General features: G+C 39.3%; 1 protein-coding gene across 1 annotated transcript in view; it reads right to left on the bottom strand.

Annotated features, from left to right (window-relative positions):
- lamc3 (laminin, gamma 3) overlaps positions 1 to 7,426 on the bottom strand; it is a 131,471-nt gene extending 124,045 nt beyond the window's left edge. Inside the window, exon 1 of the mRNA XM_063478196.1 lies at positions 6,855 to 7,426. Coding sequence (XP_063334266.1) covers positions 6,855 to 7,242 — 388 coding nt within the window. The 5' untranslated portion in view covers positions 7,243 to 7,426. The remainder of the gene's footprint in view (positions 1 to 6,854) is intronic.
- Positions 7,427 to 17,243: the final 9,817 nt, after the last annotated feature.

Raw genomic sequence — 17,243 nt, 5'->3', positions numbered from 1 at the left:
CAATAACCTTGGAGCCATATCGTGGGGGATTAACTGGGTAGACACAAAATGAAGTCATATTGAGACCAGAATGAGAAGAAGCATGTAGAAACTCTCTTAACAGTCTTCTTCAGTGCACTCTGGGGTATTTTTTCTACATCATTAGATACTAAGTCTCAATCGCTCTGCACATTCGTGGAGGGGTGCTATCCGCTGGTACAGCCGTAATGACATCTGTTGCTATTTTTCTGCCAAGTCAGAGCTAGGCATCTTTGTCTCTTGTCTCTGCAGAAATCTCTAATGGTATCATTCCTTTGGGATCTCTAAGATCATTTAGCTTTCATTTACTCACTGCGTGAGGTGAGCTCAGCCCTGCTGGGACTCAGGCAAGAGACATAAAAGATGCACAATATGAAGCAATTGTTGGATATCCCCTGTGATGAAATGTAGACTAATTGTAAATGATATTTGTATGTTTTTATGCTTAATGTTTAATGATTCATGATCCATATTCACTCAGGAGTGCATTAAAATATTCATTAGTTTATGTGGGCACAGCAAAGGGATTTTTTTAGTTGTTGAACTTAATTTAGCAAAGTAACATATAACAAAAGAATACCTGTCCACTGTGTACAATGCTGAAATGCATCCAAATAAGTAGCATTTTTACACTTCAGGGATGTAAAATGAACATCTAATCCTTTTTGTGAATAATGTGCAATTATATTTTACTCTCATGAAAAACTCTAAAAGTTATACAATATTAAGTGGTCAAAGAAGTGTATTAAAAATCATACTCCCTGAAAGTAGTGTTGTAGATATGTACTACATGCAGTGTTGGGGAGTAACGGAATACATGTACCGCCGTTACGTATTTAGAATACAAAATATGAGTAACTGTATTCCGTTACAGTTACCGTTTAAAAAGGTGGTATTCAGAATACAGTTACTTTGTTGAAATAAATGGATTACACGGCGGTACTTTGCTGTTTCATATTGTGGCGGGTCAGGACTGTTTGGGTTTGTTTGACAGCTACGCTCTGTTGATCCAGGCGGCAGCGTTACGGTTGCCATGGTTACAGGGTGACGCGCTCTCTCTCTGCGTGTTTCCTGGGTGAGAGAGCGCTTTGTTGTTGTTGTTGTTGTGCTAAGCTAAAAGGCAGAATGCTACAGGCATGGCCCTAAAGAATGTAGGCTCATGGGCAGTGTAGTCCGTGCTGCAGCGAGAATGGACTGCCATACACGTTATGTGTCTGTGAGCGAGGGAGGGAGAGAAAGGAAAGTCCGAGCTGTTACGGAGCAAAAACGGGAGCTGGAAGCATGTAAATATAATAATAACCACTGCAGCCAAGAAGAGTGCCTGACGAGCCCAGCTGTAAGTAAGCTATTAAGACTCGACTGTACGCTGTATTCGTGTTTTCCTCCGAAACAATAAGTTCCGTTGGAGCAGCCTTTCAACGCCCCTCTCTGTCTCTGGCAAGCAAAGTTGACCCAGACAACAAAGTAAAGCTATTTTTCGGCTACCAGCCCGACACGGAACCCGACGTATTAGCCAGAGGTCCCTTTACTACGGTTCGGAGCCGCGGACCTTCAGTAACAGTAATAAATCACAGCAATAGTACATTCACGTAGTTGTAAACAGCATGATAATATATTAAGTAATCCAAAGTATTCAGAATACGTTACTCTCATGGAGTAACGTAACGGAATACGCTACAGAATACATTTTGGGGCATGTATTCAGTATTCTGTAATGGAATACATTTTAAAAGTAACCTTCCCAACACTGACTACATGTAACTTAATACCAAGAGGGACGTTATTGAGCACTGAAAATTAAGTTTGCACGGCCGGTAAAACAGCTTTGTTTGACTTTACAGAGCAGATCTAGAATCGTGTGCATTAAAGATCCAGCCTAAGCTTTGAATGTTTTCTCCAGATACACGAACGCACCGTGGATATTTTGACAATGTTTACTGAGAATAAGCGTCGTATGCTGGAGAAGTTCAATGTCTGACTTGTTCTGACTCATCCATGTCAACTTGACACAGCTACTCTCATCTGCCCAGACTAAACCCAACACAAGCACTGTAGACTGTTTACATTCTGTTTACTCTACGAGCGGAGATTTTTGAAATCAGCACTCAAACGTGGGAGTGGATTTGTCCTCTGATCACGCTATATCTCAGAGTTTGAGACCAATTCTTACTCTGTGACAGGATTACGTGTCCTATGTGAGCCAATGCTCAGGCTGTGAAGGCGTCACGCCGAATGAGGCAGACTTTTATCGTTGTTTTACATCAGAAACAGGATGTTGCTTTTCTTTCACTGCGCTGAATGAGAACCAGCTGCAGACATCAGTGGGTGCTGTTAGAATGTGTGTGTGTGTGTGTGTTTGTGTGGCTCATCCAGTCTTTGTGGGAAAAAACCTGACCCCAATTCCTTACCAGCAAACTGCCTGGCATTTTTTTTCTTTTCCACCCTTTCTTCCTCATTATGTTTTGTTTACTCCCCTTGAAGCAGCCCGACTCCCCCTTTCCTCTTAACTCTTCCACAGACCCGCTCTGACCTGACTGCAATGTGTGTCCCTGCGTCCTACTGCTGTGTTTATCATCGCTGCATTTGCCTGCATTCCCTTCAGAGAGCGCTTGTTTTGTTTGGAGAGGCAGAGGGAAACAGTGATGTCTAAAGAACCCCCTGCCAACAACCCAGATGGATCACACAGTTTTCATGTGAACCAAAAGTATGCCACGCATACAAAATTTAGGGATGTTCAGTTACATAAAAGTGTGTGATGTGAAAACTTAGTCATCATTCACTTAGGAATACAGTGTCAGGATGGAAGCATCAAAGCCGCCGGGTATAGGAAAACAAAGTTGGCAGATAGGGCAGTGGGAGCAAAGGTCAGTTCAGTCTCAGGGAGACAGACTTGTAGGTGCTGGAATAGTTAGAAGAATAACAAACTCTCCAATAACAAAGAAAATACCTTTGCAGCAGCAGGAGCACTGCCACCTTTTTCCAGGAAAAGAACTAGCCAGAAAATATAAACAACAAAGCCTCAAAGCACAGTCAGACATCTGCTTGCTATTGGAAATCAATACTCTCCATTTGATTGAGGTACTTCCTGTTTTCAGAGCACGTGATGTAACCGCTCATCTGTGCGCTGACATTTTCAACTTCTCTCATCATTTTTGTCCTTGTCTCTTTTTTCTTTGAAACACAACTTTCTGACAGGGAGCACTCATCTTCCCTCTACTGCATAGGTAGGGGAAGATTGGGGGATAAAGAAAATGTATGTGTGAACAAGTAAAAGCCTTCCCTGAATGCTATCAGCCCAAATAAACCTCTGCTACAAAGATACTATAGATACATGTTACAGACTATACACACTGAGAATATAGTTGGATAGATTTTACTCAAGTTCAGAAAAAAATCCATGCATTCCTCTTTTTACCAAGTGAACCAAAGCCCTCACTCCCAGGCAGGCTAGGGCAGGCAAGTGGACACTGGCAGGCACTTCTCCAATAAACTTGTAACCCCAAACTGAGAATGTAGTCAAACTATCTCCATTATAAAATATTTGATCTGCTGCTCGACCTCTGTATTTATTCTATTTGTTTATTGATAATATAGATAGCCTTCCAGTAGCTGTACATTAAAGCAATACATTATAAAATAGTAGGGCACAAACTAGAAGGTGAGGGCTTAGGGCATGTTTTAATAAGGTATTGTGTCAGAGTGAACTAACTCTGTTATGTATACATATTTCTGGGAATACGTCTCTCAAGGTTATTGAGAAGAATATTTAGAATATTTAAATCAAACATGAAAACTGATTTATTAACATTTGCAACAATTAAATTACATGTTTAACACAAAACAGAGCATGTCTACAAGAGGCCAAACGGAGTGCAACTTAAGAAAACACTAGTAATAAGAAAAACGCTGCAAAAGCACACAAAACACAACGGAAATAGGAAAAAACACAAGGGAAGTGTTTCTGGGGAGACAATAACCCGACGGACCAGTTGCAGGAACCCCAAACATGGTAGGCATGTTTTATCATGATTCATATAATACTGATGATGTATTTTTAGGCTAAAAGTTAGGCTAACACGCTTGCCTTTCATCTTTTCTTTCCTCACAAAACCGATAGAACCTCCAGTTCTTTTAAGTGTCTCCCAGTGCAATTCTTAGCATATTTTGGTTCCTGCAACTGGTCCGTCAAGTTATTGTCTCCCCAGAAACACTTCCCTTGTGCTTTTGGAAATATGTTTTTGCCTATTTCTGTTTTTGTTTTTCCTATTTCTGTTTTCTTTTTTCCTATTTCCGTTGTCGTTTTTCCTATTTCCTTTTTGTTTTTTCCTATTTCCATTGTCGTTTTTCCTACTTCCGTTGTGTTTTGTGTGCTTTTGCAGCATTTTTCTTATTGCTAGTGTTTTCTTAAGTTGCAGTCCGTTTGGCCTCTCAGGGCCACCGTACATGCAGTGTTGCCAACTTAGCGACTTTGTCGCTATATTTAGTGAGTTTTCAGACCCCCTTAGCGACTTTTTTTCTAAAAAGCGACTAGCAACAAATCTGGCATTATTGGAGACTTATTTATCTTATTTATCTTTTGCATTGTTATTAATAAACAGAGAAATTCAAATCTACAAACCCAATGTCAGACATAACAGAAAAAAAGAAAAAAGCACTTGCTTGTCATTTTGTTGGAACAAAAGAGGCATTTGAATAAATTCCACCATTTGCTTCTTTGAATGAAGTTTGTTTTATAAAAATAAAACCCAGAGGAGATTTCTAGCAATGCCATTCTACTGAAATTGGCAACAATGTAATTAGAGTGTTTTTGTGAGATAGTTCCCATTTAATTTGAGTGAACTGAGTGGAACTGCAAAAATAATCATTTACACCTGCTTTTAACCCAAAAACGGCACTTTTGTCAACATCAGCACATAATAAAAAAAATCAACAAAGACGTGAAAAAAAAAAAACAATTGTATTTTTTTCCTACTTTTAGCATCTAAAAATTATCAACTTTTCCTAAAGTTGACTTTGTGAAGTATGAGTTTCAGTTGCTAGGTATAGCTTAACTGGAATACAGACAGATCTCATTTTAGTATTCAGGACCATTGTCATTTTCAGGACTATTGTTAGCTGTGTAGGCTGATTTGTTGTGGGTGTGCTGTCTTGTTAACAACCTGCCTATGGCATAATATAGGAAGAAGACACTGCTGACTTCTCTTCATTTGGAAAAAAACAATTTTGTGTGTTTGGACTGTTTCTGTATTTTTTGCAGGCAGAATAAAGCCAAAAGAGAGGAGATCAGGAAATTTCTCTGTTCAGACTTTGAATCAAATGTGCTTAATATAATGCTTTGCATAAAAAGTAATTAAAATTAGATCAGTGTTAAAATCGACATTATAAGAAATAAGCAAAATATTTTTCCTGGGTATGTCAAATACATATATGAACCGTCTTGGTGATAAGAGACCTTTAATTGCAGAAAGGCACACAAGCCCAGCTCAAAAAAATAAATGGAATGGGGAAAATAATTGCATAAAAAGATTTGTATTAATGCTTTATAACAGTAATCGCCACATTTTAATTCAGTTATAGTGACAAATGTTCTGTGCTGCTTATTTCAGCAGTTTTGCACAGCATGGTAATGGGATAATGATGTTAATGGCTGGAGTGAGAAATGTCAAATGTGTTCACAGTGCACAAAATGTGCGTCACCGGCATTTTTTCAGGGGGAAAGAGGACACAAAGAAGGCAATTTAAAACAAAAACAAAACAAAAAACATATGATTACTGTGTTGTTTTTAACTTGTGTGTCTGATTTGCTGAAAAAGTCCCAGGTAATGCAAATTAATTTACCTTCCTAACAAATATCTATTGCCTTCCAAATATGATTCATGTAAATGCCTCGCTAACTTCACGTATCCCTCTTCTTGTTATTCTTCTTATTATAAGCTACTTATTGCCTACAGTTTCTCTAAAAAACACATGATGGCTTCAGTTTCATTCATAGTCAGTTCTATATTTGCTGCAAAACTGTGAATTTAACCTGTAGCAGAAGATTAATGCTAATTTGTAATGACACCATGTGAAAGTGTGGATGTCAAGTTAAAAAAAAAAGGTTAGATAACAGCCTGATTTGTTTTTAATGCTATCTATGAAGGCTGCGTGATGTGGTGCTATCAAAGTTTGATTCTGGGCCAAATCATATTCTTAAAATAAGTTGAGTGGCAGCCAGAATTGAATGGGTTCATACTCCATGACAGCATGTGGGCTAAATTAACGATACTGTGGGCCTGAAGACCGTTACTTGGTGCCTGTTTATGCATGTCAGATGCAACTGTAGGTTCTCTTCATGTACTCTAAATCCCACCAAATTCTCAGACACGGTCTTGTGAAAGTGTCCTCACTGAAATACCAGAAGTCTAAGCTATGTCTGGGCCAAAGTGTTAACCTCAGAGTCAAGGCGGCCTAACAAAAATCATGTGTTCTGCAGCACATCTGTGTTGGATTAAAGATTTCTCCATCAAAGGCCTCACAATACACAGAATAATGCTTGAAGATATGGGTGTCCAGAAACCTAAAAAGCTGATGGTATCAAATTTCAGTGTGCAAAAAAAAAAAAAAAAATCCCAAACATGTACTGAATTTCTGTGAGATTCACACCAGACTGGAGTCTATCTGCAGTCTGTAGAAGCTCAGATCATCAAAACAACAAATGCGATGCCGTATTATAAACATATTTATACACAACATTACTATAACAGAGACTATAAGTGAACTCTAGACATAGCTATTAGACCAAAGTAATGTAAAGACAGATATTTAAATTAAGTGTTCAGGATGTGTGCTCTTACCGAGGTGAAGGGTGAGGTTCACGCTTTTGGGATATTGGATACGAAAGTACATGGACTGACTTTGCCACCACGTGGGCTCCTCATTCCGGTGGAAGTCTGTCAGGAGACTGGTATTGTGGCTCAGGTATGGATCTGAGGCATCACAGATGTGGCATGAACGAGTTGACCCTGTCTGCATGCAGTAGTCCTCAGGTGGAGAACCACACACATTGGAAGCCACCACCGTGCGACTGAAGGCAATATTCTCAAACTTGGGCATACAGCTGCTTGGCACACCCTCCTCATCATAGCAGGAGTCCATAGCAGCCCAAACAAAAAGGTGTAAGTGCAGATGAAGGGAGAGCAGAAGGGCAAAGACAAGAGGTCTCACAGTAAATGATGTATCCATGTCTACAGCAGTTACATTTACACTCCACAATCAAACATCCACACTATGTTTTGACAAAGTGATCCATACACATGAAGACCCTGATTTGAGAAAACAATCCAAGAATAGGAAATAGGTCCAGCTCAAAAGTTTCTTTGTCTGTTCTTTGTGGTGTGCCTCTGTTAGATCTCCCACATATGTTCTCCCTCTGTGGAGTGGAAGTTTATGCAGGAACTTCTCACATCGGGAGCAGCGTGAGGCAGAGGAGGGACAGGGGTGGGGGCTTGAGGATCAAACGGTTCATATAACTTCTCCACCTGCTGGTCGATAGACACATTACACCGTGACCAGCTTTAGATTTTGAGTGGATATGAGTGAAAATATATCATCTGAAAGGAAAACACATTCAACAGCCATTTAAATATTGCAGCACCGAGGTTGTTCCACCACCGAGTAAAAAATTTACCTGGCAGTTGGTCCCACAGCGGGGCATTGTGATAAATGCTGACTGTAGTGATTCACAGTGGAAGACTGAAGGTGCTGAAACTGTCTGGAAAATTTCAGCCGGCACGGGTCATCTTCATAAAGGGATGTTGCTCAGGGGAGTTCTGCGACCTAAAGGGGCAATTTATTAAAAAAATGGAGGAGTGAAAGAGCTACATTGCTTTTTCTGCAGGATCCACTCGAGACCCAGCCATTATGAAGAGTGAAAAGTGGTTTGCATATCTTTGTAATTCACGCTGACTCCTCAGGCTCCTATAAAACATTCATCAGCGTTTGATGTTACTCAACCAGCAACCTCGAGGCCGATAGCTGATAACTCAACAACTCTGTTGTCTTGTCCGAACACAATCACATGAACCACAAGAGCTAAAATACAAAACTTTAGTCATCACACCAGTGGGTGACGTCACCCACTCTTGCATACAGCAAAGCCTTGTATTAACAGTCTACATCCTATGAAGTTGCCTAGATAGCTATAAAAAGATAATGCATGATATCTTTGCTTTTAACACTAACTTGAATCATCAATGTTCAATTTTCCGCAGGGACTGCAATTGAGGTACAACATAAGTACCCAGCAAAGAAATGTTTTTTTTAGTTATTATTATTATTATTATTATTAGAAACCTACAGAGAAGGACATGGTAGATTTTCATCACTTTCTTTGCTGTTACTAATTGGATCATTTGCTGAGGTTTTTATGTACATACTTGACCTGTGGGAAGATCTGTGAGAACCTGTAAAAAGGGTGTAGAATAGCCAAGGTCAGAGATGACCCACACAGACATTTGAGCGGCATATTCATCTCCAAGATCGCAATGTGCAGATTTCAAGCAGGTGTTGTTGGTGAGTCAGACATAAACATGTGACTAGTGTGTTTCCACTGTATGGCTGATATTGCTCTCAAACCTCTACAGACACCTATGTGTAAACTGTGATTCCAGTCAGTGGCTGTACTCAAACTATCTAACCAACAGTTCTGCTCCATTACTCAGTTTTGTCTAACCTAGATTTCTATGCAGTTTTCGTTTATATGTACAGAATAGAATAGATACATCGGACATAGACCAGTTAGTGGACATCAACAGGAGATTTCATTGCATTGATTCACCATCAAACTAACAACATAATTAAATCTAAATCTAAAGGCATAAAATCTAAAAATGCATCTGAGATATAAACATGAAAGAATAGAACTAAGGTGTCTATATGCTATGTCTGGCAAATGAAAAACTGTACAGGATCTTGAAAATAAATTTAGCAGCAAAACACCACTCTACATCACCATTTCAGACATGCTGTGCTGCCCTAAATATACAGCCATTTATAACAGTCAATGAGCAGGTACAGAAATGTGTATATATGGAGAAAGAGGAGAGGGGGAGTGGTTGCTGCGGGTTATTGAGAGTTAGTTTTATGAATGTAATTAAATTATTATTTGTAATTTCATTTTAAAATATATATCTTATACAATACAAACTGTATATACTATAGTACACAGTACATAAAACTATCACGGATACAAAAATGTCATGGATGGTTCCATTATGGCAACATTTTTCGATTTTATTTTCAAGAGAAGCTGTCAATGTGCGTGAAAATTTCAAAATAAACTCTGCGGGATCCTCAGGTTTATTGAAATGCTCAGAATGATGCTCTACAGGCTGTCATCTCGCTAACCAGAGCCTCAAATGGGAATGGCCAAGACTCACGACTGACAAGTGCAACAAGTGTTTGTGGAGAGACGCAACCAAATAATGCATAATGGCGTATCCTCTGCTCTAATCCTCTTTCTGTCAATGACTTTACTAATTCTGAATTCCATTTGAAGTGTGGAACAATCATCTGGAATCCGGTGAAGGATTAAAGTGACACGACTGTTAAAATCATGAAAGGATAAATGTTGACATGGGAGTCTTTGAAATCAAGAAGAAGATGGATAAAAAGACAACAAAAGGAAAGTGCCATTAGCATGAAACAGAGCGAGACAGGTAGCGTCTACAGATGTGCTTAGATTCTGTACATTTACGGTCCCTGTGGAATTTATGGCAATGTCTTCCCCCATCTTGTTGTGATTGCCTTGATTTATCGAGGCGCTGTCAGTACCCAGGCGAGGACGTTGTAAAAGGGACCGCATCAATTTGCAGTGAAATCCTCGGCAGGATTTGGAAGAAAGTAAGCCCGGCTTCAAATCTGCTCGAATTCACGTGGATCAGCCATGTAATGAAGAAACTAGCACCTCTGCACACAGACAATAAATTCATCGAGGCACAGTAGTTCACCGTCACTGATGAGTATGAGAAAAGACAACTTTTTCAGGGGATACAAGTATATCTAAACTAACTTACAATATGCACCGAGAGGAGTGTTTGAACCAAACAAGAAAGGCAGATGTGTGAAACTGTTGTGCTACAGCAGAAACCCATACGGTAGCGCAGAGATACAAATGAGTTTGCCTGTGTAGCTCTGTTGAATCTGGATGATACTCCACATTCATTTGCAGAGAACAATCTTTTTCCTTTACCACATTTGGCATGCTTGAGAATGAAAGTCTTTTAAAACAATCAGCCAACCGAGTCTTATTCTTGACTTCAAAATTGTGGCGACAATTTCAGTTGGCTGAACAAACTCAGCGTGTGGCCTGCGCAAACTTGGCGGAAAGTCTGCAAAGCACCTGAGGGAATACTATTGCCTGGGACCCCCTGCTGCTTTGTAACCATTCAGACAAGTCTACCTCAAGCTTTCCTGTGACACGGAGGAAAAAAAAAAAGAAAAGACAGACCGCGCTTGCAGCATACGGTATTCTACTTGTCAAAATCACTCAGCTGAGTTCATTCAAACAATTTCGATTTGAAAGTTCCACGTCAATTACAAGCGGGAGGATGCAAATACAGGCATGTACATTGTGTACACAGCCTTTATGACTTTCTTTTTCTCTGTGTCAGTGTGACAGCTGCATCGCCAAGGAACTGCTTTAGAAAACACTCTCTTGTCACTTCCATTCCGGTTCCCGAAAAGCCAGATATCACAAAGATATGATGTAAGCTGACACATCTGGATGGCTTGGATAAGTTTTAGCTGTCATCTGTCATATCAGAGTCCCTTTGAATCCATGGCTAAGCTGCTGATTGGACAAAACGTTTGAATGTCATCAGCTAGGCGACGCCCTTTCTGAGAGTGAATTTGGACAGACTGTGAATTTCAAACAGAATATGTATTAAATGACATTATTGCCAATCTGTTCAAACAACTGACAGATTTTCTTCTCATCTTTTTTTGCCATCTCTGCTTTAACTCCTTCTGTTTTTGCCAATGCTTTCCCTCATCCCATGTAATACAGTACTTCAAACTCCACTTTGCCCTCCTACATTATCTACTCCTCCTATTCTCTGTGCATCATTCTCACCTCCCCCTCTCTCAGTGCCACAGATCCTTTAGCCCCCACCTGCCACCCACCTCTTTCATGCTGCAGATTGGTGCAGCTGGCTGTCATGATGTGAGGCTTGCTGCACCGACACTAGCAGGTATGGCCTCCTTTTTATGATGACACAATGTTGTAGTGATGAGTTACGCTTTCAAACAGTGATTTGATGTCACAGCTGTCAGCGCTTCACTTAGCAATGCAGGAGCTGGCTGCCATATCCCCGCAGGGAATGCGTTATCTGAAAAACTAATGAGCGCTGCACATCATCACAAAAAATTTCCTGACATTACACGCGTTTAAGAAAGTCCTTTTCCAACCTGACAAAAATATATTACCTTTGCGGTATGCATAACAGGGCTGTTTATACGGCATGATGTTTGGTTAACAATACTGTGACCCAAACAGATAAATAAAATGTGGGAAGTTGAACTTAATGTATTGTTTTGCAATTTTTACCATATTTTTTTTTCAACATGATTAATTGTCTTTCCTGTGGCACAGGAATACAAACAGTAGCAGTAACATAAACTGTCTCATCTGTGCAATGTGCTGCGCGCAACTATAACATTTAACATTTGACAACTTAGCTTGTAACACAAAGGCGGAAACCCCGCATAGGGAAAAGCAGGAGTACCTGGAGAGAATCCACACAAACACGGGGGGAACATGCAAACTCCACACACAAAGGCCCCGGTAAGGTGGTGGAGTTGAACTCAGGACCTTCTTGCCGCGAGGCAACAATGCTAACCACCAATATTAAATTAAATAAGATCTGAACATCGAAAATGGTTTTCTTCATGGGTGCTCCACAGGATAAAACTCTGGACTGGAGAGTGTACTATATATAAAAGATGGAAGTAGCTGTGAAACCGCTTCCATTGGTTTTGTAAAACCCAGCATTGTCATCATAAGATCATATTTATTTATTGTTGATGCTCTTAATGATGCAGAGTCATTATAGATTTCCGCTAATTCTAGCAAGCTTGTTAGCTAGTTTAGGCACAGTGAGCCATATTGTTACGACAACATGGAGATGAAAAGTGTAGGTCAGGGAGTTGGTCTAATGATGTGACACTCAGCTGACAGCTACCAGCTAGACTGTGCTGGCATAATGTAACTCGATGTGGCAACACCCCTAAATCTAATAGGTCGGTTAGTACATATTAATTTTAAAGATATTAACTGCTTGGTTGGTGCTGCATGGCATTGCTTCCCGTCATGGCATGGGAATACTTGCTCATTAATAAAACACATCCTACAGCCTGCACATGATGCATTACATTTCAAGCAGAAAGTCAGAATTTATGAGTTCCCAGTCGAAATTTCAACTGGAATGTCCCCTTTAGTCAGAATTCTAACTCTGAAAATTGGAGTAGCCCCATCAAACCTTACTTAACAATCCAAGATAGTGGCACTTCAAGTAACTACTAGTAAAACTGTAACTTGCAATTCATACTACATAGTACATGCAGTGTTGTCTTGAAGTTACAGAAATGCTCTTCGTGTTAGACTGGTACAGCACAGACATGGCGTTCGTGGCCTGTGTGAAGGCACATCAAATGTAGCAGACTTTATACTTAAGGTGATGGAGTGGATTGCATTCAGTCTTCAAAAGAATTTAAATTGATAAGTTATGAAAAAAATATTCCACAGAGTGAATAATCAACATAGACCGTTTCATTTAACGGCCTGTAAACATGTTTATGTCTGTTTTAAATTTGGAACTCTGTGGGGACTAACTTGCCAGAGTCAACTTAAAGTAACTATTCAAGGACTTGCAGTTTGTGGCACTTAAGTCTTGGCGTTATGTTTCACTTGTGCAGCATGCTGCCTGTTCACACTTGTGGTGCTTAGAAATCTGTTCAGATTTAAATGTCAGAATTTCCACAAACCGATAACACAAAATCAGGAAATAAGTCATGATTTGGAAAACGTCTCCTAGTTGATTCATGGAGGGGTGGGATGAGTTGTTAAACACTGCAATCATTTTCAGACAGTCTTTAATGAGAAGCATTTGTAGTGCTGCACTCAGTTGTTCACATGAAAAGTGACAGAAAGAGACCTGCAGGGAGAAGTTCAAACCCTGGCTCCTTTTCACGTCTGCACAGGTGGCCATTCACAATGTGAAGCCGAACTGTCAGATCCTGACAGTGGAGGGTTGAGGGGTTTCTAAAGCTGTTCAACCATCTGACAAGCAGTTCTGATGGAGCATAAATTTTCACATTAATACACCAACACAAAAGGGATTTTGACATGTGAAAGAAGGAAAAACATGGGTGTAAATAATAAAATGAATGGTGATTGAATGTTTTGTGGCTGATGTTGTTTCTAGGTTGTGATATTGCTAATGGTGCTTAATGCTGGCAAAGCTGGCTGTTGGTGAGAAGGTGACAAACAGGAAGGTCATTAATAATGGGATATTAATAATACATGTTAGTAAAAGTACTGTTAAAATAATATTAATAATTATCTCTGTCTTTAAGTCCACTGGTTTTATTGACTCTATATTGTCATTACTCTCTCATGTGGTTCAAAAAACAAAGACTCAACATAAATATACCATAAATACAAAAATAATATTTAAACACAATTTATCTGGTTAACATAGTCTCTCTAAGTAGTGTTGATCAACTTTGTTGTGTACTTTAGGGGCAATTTGTCGACTTCAAAGTCTTATATAACGTTTATTTGGCTTTACAGCATGGGGACACAGGGCAGAACAAGGAGAAAGGATTTTGAAATTGTGCTCCAAAATTGCTATAAACTTTAATAAGCTCTGTAAGCCTTATAATATGACACTTTGGAACAGTGTTGCTGCTGACGGGAGGACATTTTTCTGTGATTTAAGGGGCCCAGAGCTAAATAGAGGCCGTGTAACAAACCAGGGATTGTAGATCTTTATTGTGTATGAGCTGTTGTTAAGCTGTTGTCAGAGGCCACGAATTTACACCTCTGTACCTGTTACTGCATTCCTCAGAGATTCCCTCTGTTATTGTAATATCGAAAGCAAGGAAGGCCACATTTTCTTATCTGGCTGTCCACCCATCTTCTTGAAACCAACAGCTTTTTATTCAGAACAACCCTGGCTTTAGTAATTAGTTGACTGTTGATTAAAAGGGGCTTTGGAGAGAAAGAAGAGATCTGGCAATTACCCAGCATATTAATCCCCTTCAATGGCTTCATTAGAATGCTCCACGCACCCTGGCTTCAAGTTTTACATTTAAATTTGACTCTTAAATTTTTACACTGCAATTTGCACTTTTAATTTGCTCCTCCCATAATTGGACAGAGCTGTTTTGTGCTTGAGTTGCTTTGTAAGTGGAACCAATGTTCTGCCCTCCCATTTTCCTCACTGACTGTGGGGCCCTAAAGGTTTGGAAAAGAAGAAGAGGCCAATAAGTTCTGTTTTTTTCACGTTTTTAGCTTTATTCACTCCCTCACTTCCACTGGACTACAGGTGTAAACAGTAGCCCCTCGTGAAATAATTAAGGGAGACAAGGTGATGCAGCGTATTTGCTTCACATACTTGCTGCACGTATTTCGCTATACATACTTGAAATAATTTGTGCTTGATATGACTTTTTGTTATTAAAAATATGTGGAAACTTAGGTCTGCAGTGAGGATAATGGCAAATTTTGTACCCCTACACAAGGGAACAATACTGTAGAATGCAGTTTATATGGAGGAGGGGAACTTTAAAATAGATATTAGCTGTACTTATATTAGGCATCGTATGTAGAATATATAGCATAGATGCACAATCAATCAAATTCTGATGGGGATTCATGTTTTTGAGCATGACAAATGAACATTTACTGAGCGATACTAAAAATGTGCTCTGCAAAGCAAAACGCAAATGAAGCGCTCCCTAAATCACCGCCCAAACATGTGTCTGCACTGTTCCCTGGACTGCACAGCTTGAAGTTTCCTGGACTAGTCCGAACGAATAACACTATGTTAAAAGACAGATGAAAACACAAATCAAATGTCTGGCACACCAGAAGGTGTAGCGTTTGTCCCTCAAAGGAGATCATCATCCGTTGCTTGGAAATGACTCAGCTTTAACACCAGTGACGGTAACCAAGAATAAATTGTGTGCAAAGAGTACTGCATACAGCAAAGAGTTTTGTCTGGGCTGCAAAGCAACACAGCTGGCTGAGAAAACACCACAATCTTCAGCATAATGAACGTGTGAATGAAGGCCAAGAAAAAAACAAAACAATGCAGTGGTTGCTAACATGAATCATCCACAAATCAGCTAAGTTGTCTATAAAAAACAAGACTGTACAGCGTGCCTTTGTATACATCCAGCTCACAAAGCTGCACTGAAATCACAGAAGCAATCACAAAAGATATGTGTGAGGAACAAAGGCTTCGGGAAAATGGTCAACATACAGGACAAAAGATATCTTATCTCCTTGCGCAGTTATTTCAAGTTGGAAAACATGTGCCGTGTGCAAAACCTTGAGTACAGAATGGAGTGAAAGACTTTATATTTCACTTCAAGGAAATGCACTTAGGCGAGGTGAATAAAAACCTTTTTTTTTTGTCTGCAAGGAAGTTCAAATTAACAGGAATAAAGAATAATGTCATGCAAGTGTTCTCAATTATTTCACTTTGTGCTGAGTTTGGGTACCTTTTTTTTTTAAATTAAATTCTGTATATATTACTCTACTAAATTTACAGATGTGCAAATGTGAAAGCAGTTTAGAGTTTCAGTAACAGTGCAATGCAATTTTTTGTCACTAAAATCAATGAATAAATGTGACAAATAATCGACCAAAATGATTGTGATAATAGTGATTTTTAGCACCCTTGCTACTGTATCAACAAAAATAAAACAGCATGCTGTGTGTAAAGAGGAAAGGAAGAGTTTTCTTCATGCAGTAAGCTTTCAGATGCCAGGCAATCATTTTTTTTTTGCAATGTGAGAGTGTGTCGTGCATAGGTCAAACACTTATTTTTTACCACAAGGAGCTAAATCCAACATCCATTCAAGAGTTTGTTTGTAGCCTTTCCGATGCCACAAAAGATCACTGGCTCACTGACCTGTGAGGCTAAAAGGGGCAAAAGCTGAAAGTTACACGGTCTTTTGGTTTTTGCCTGCAGCCACTCGATTTCAAAAATGCAAAGTGGGGCACAAGGTGCAGTTTAGGGCAAGTGTGATGTTACGGCCAGTTGCAGGGAAATTCCTAAAGTTGAGGGTCTCTAGGAATGTCTAATGACTCTGCCTTTAGTAGGGACTTCCTGCGACTTCTGTTTTCTTACATTTCTCATTGTTTATAAATGGAAATCCAGCCACCCATCCCATCAGTCACTTGGGTGCTGAAGCCTGTTGTTATTTATTTTTTACATTTTTTTTAAAGTTACTTTATGGATTTATATTTTATTATCAATTGATTCAATATCATTTCAAGATTGCATTTCGCCTTTCCTCTTCACGTTGTTTATCTGCATGCAGCTAAAGCCTGCTCAAATATGATTGATCAGCATGACTGCAAATACAAGCAGAAAGCTTCAAGTGTAAATGAATGCCTTGAGTATTATATTGTGTCTGCAGAAGGGCCAAATATTTCTCACGTTATCTCCTTTGTTTGGATGAATTAAAGGCTAGAGCTAGAAGTATTTTGTCTTGTGTTGGAAATAATAGACTTGATTCCAACTAATATAACGCTTCCTCAATATACCTTCTTACTCGGAGGTTACTCCATCATTGAAATAACAACTTTGCTTGTGCCACTTTTATTGATGTGTGCATGCCTGCATGCATAGAATGATAGAGGTGTAAATACTGAGACTTTCCACCTTGTTATAATAAATCCAATATATTTTGACTTCTTGATGAAACTGACATCATATGCACAAGGATTTCCCAAGAGACAGAACAAAAACACGAAACCTATTATCATCCAGTCCTTAACTAATGGGGTATGTATGTGGTGACGGATAAACAAGATTCATTCATGCTTAAACAGATAGATCCAGGGCTGTTTTGAAGTGTTTCATGCACCGTATATTGGATATTTTTAAAAGTGCCATTACTTTTGTCTCTCTTTCTTATAATCATGCTCATCATTCATTTTTACATTATGC

The sequence above is a fragment of the Pelmatolapia mariae genome, linkage group LG7, assembly GCF_036321145.2.
Source record: "Pelmatolapia mariae isolate MD_Pm_ZW linkage group LG7, Pm_UMD_F_2, whole genome shotgun sequence".
NCBI lineage: Eukaryota > Metazoa > Chordata > Actinopteri > Cichliformes > Cichlidae > Pelmatolapia > Pelmatolapia mariae.
The sequence above is the reverse complement of the archived record's forward strand: the minus strand, read 5'-3'. Positions and strand labels throughout refer to the sequence as shown.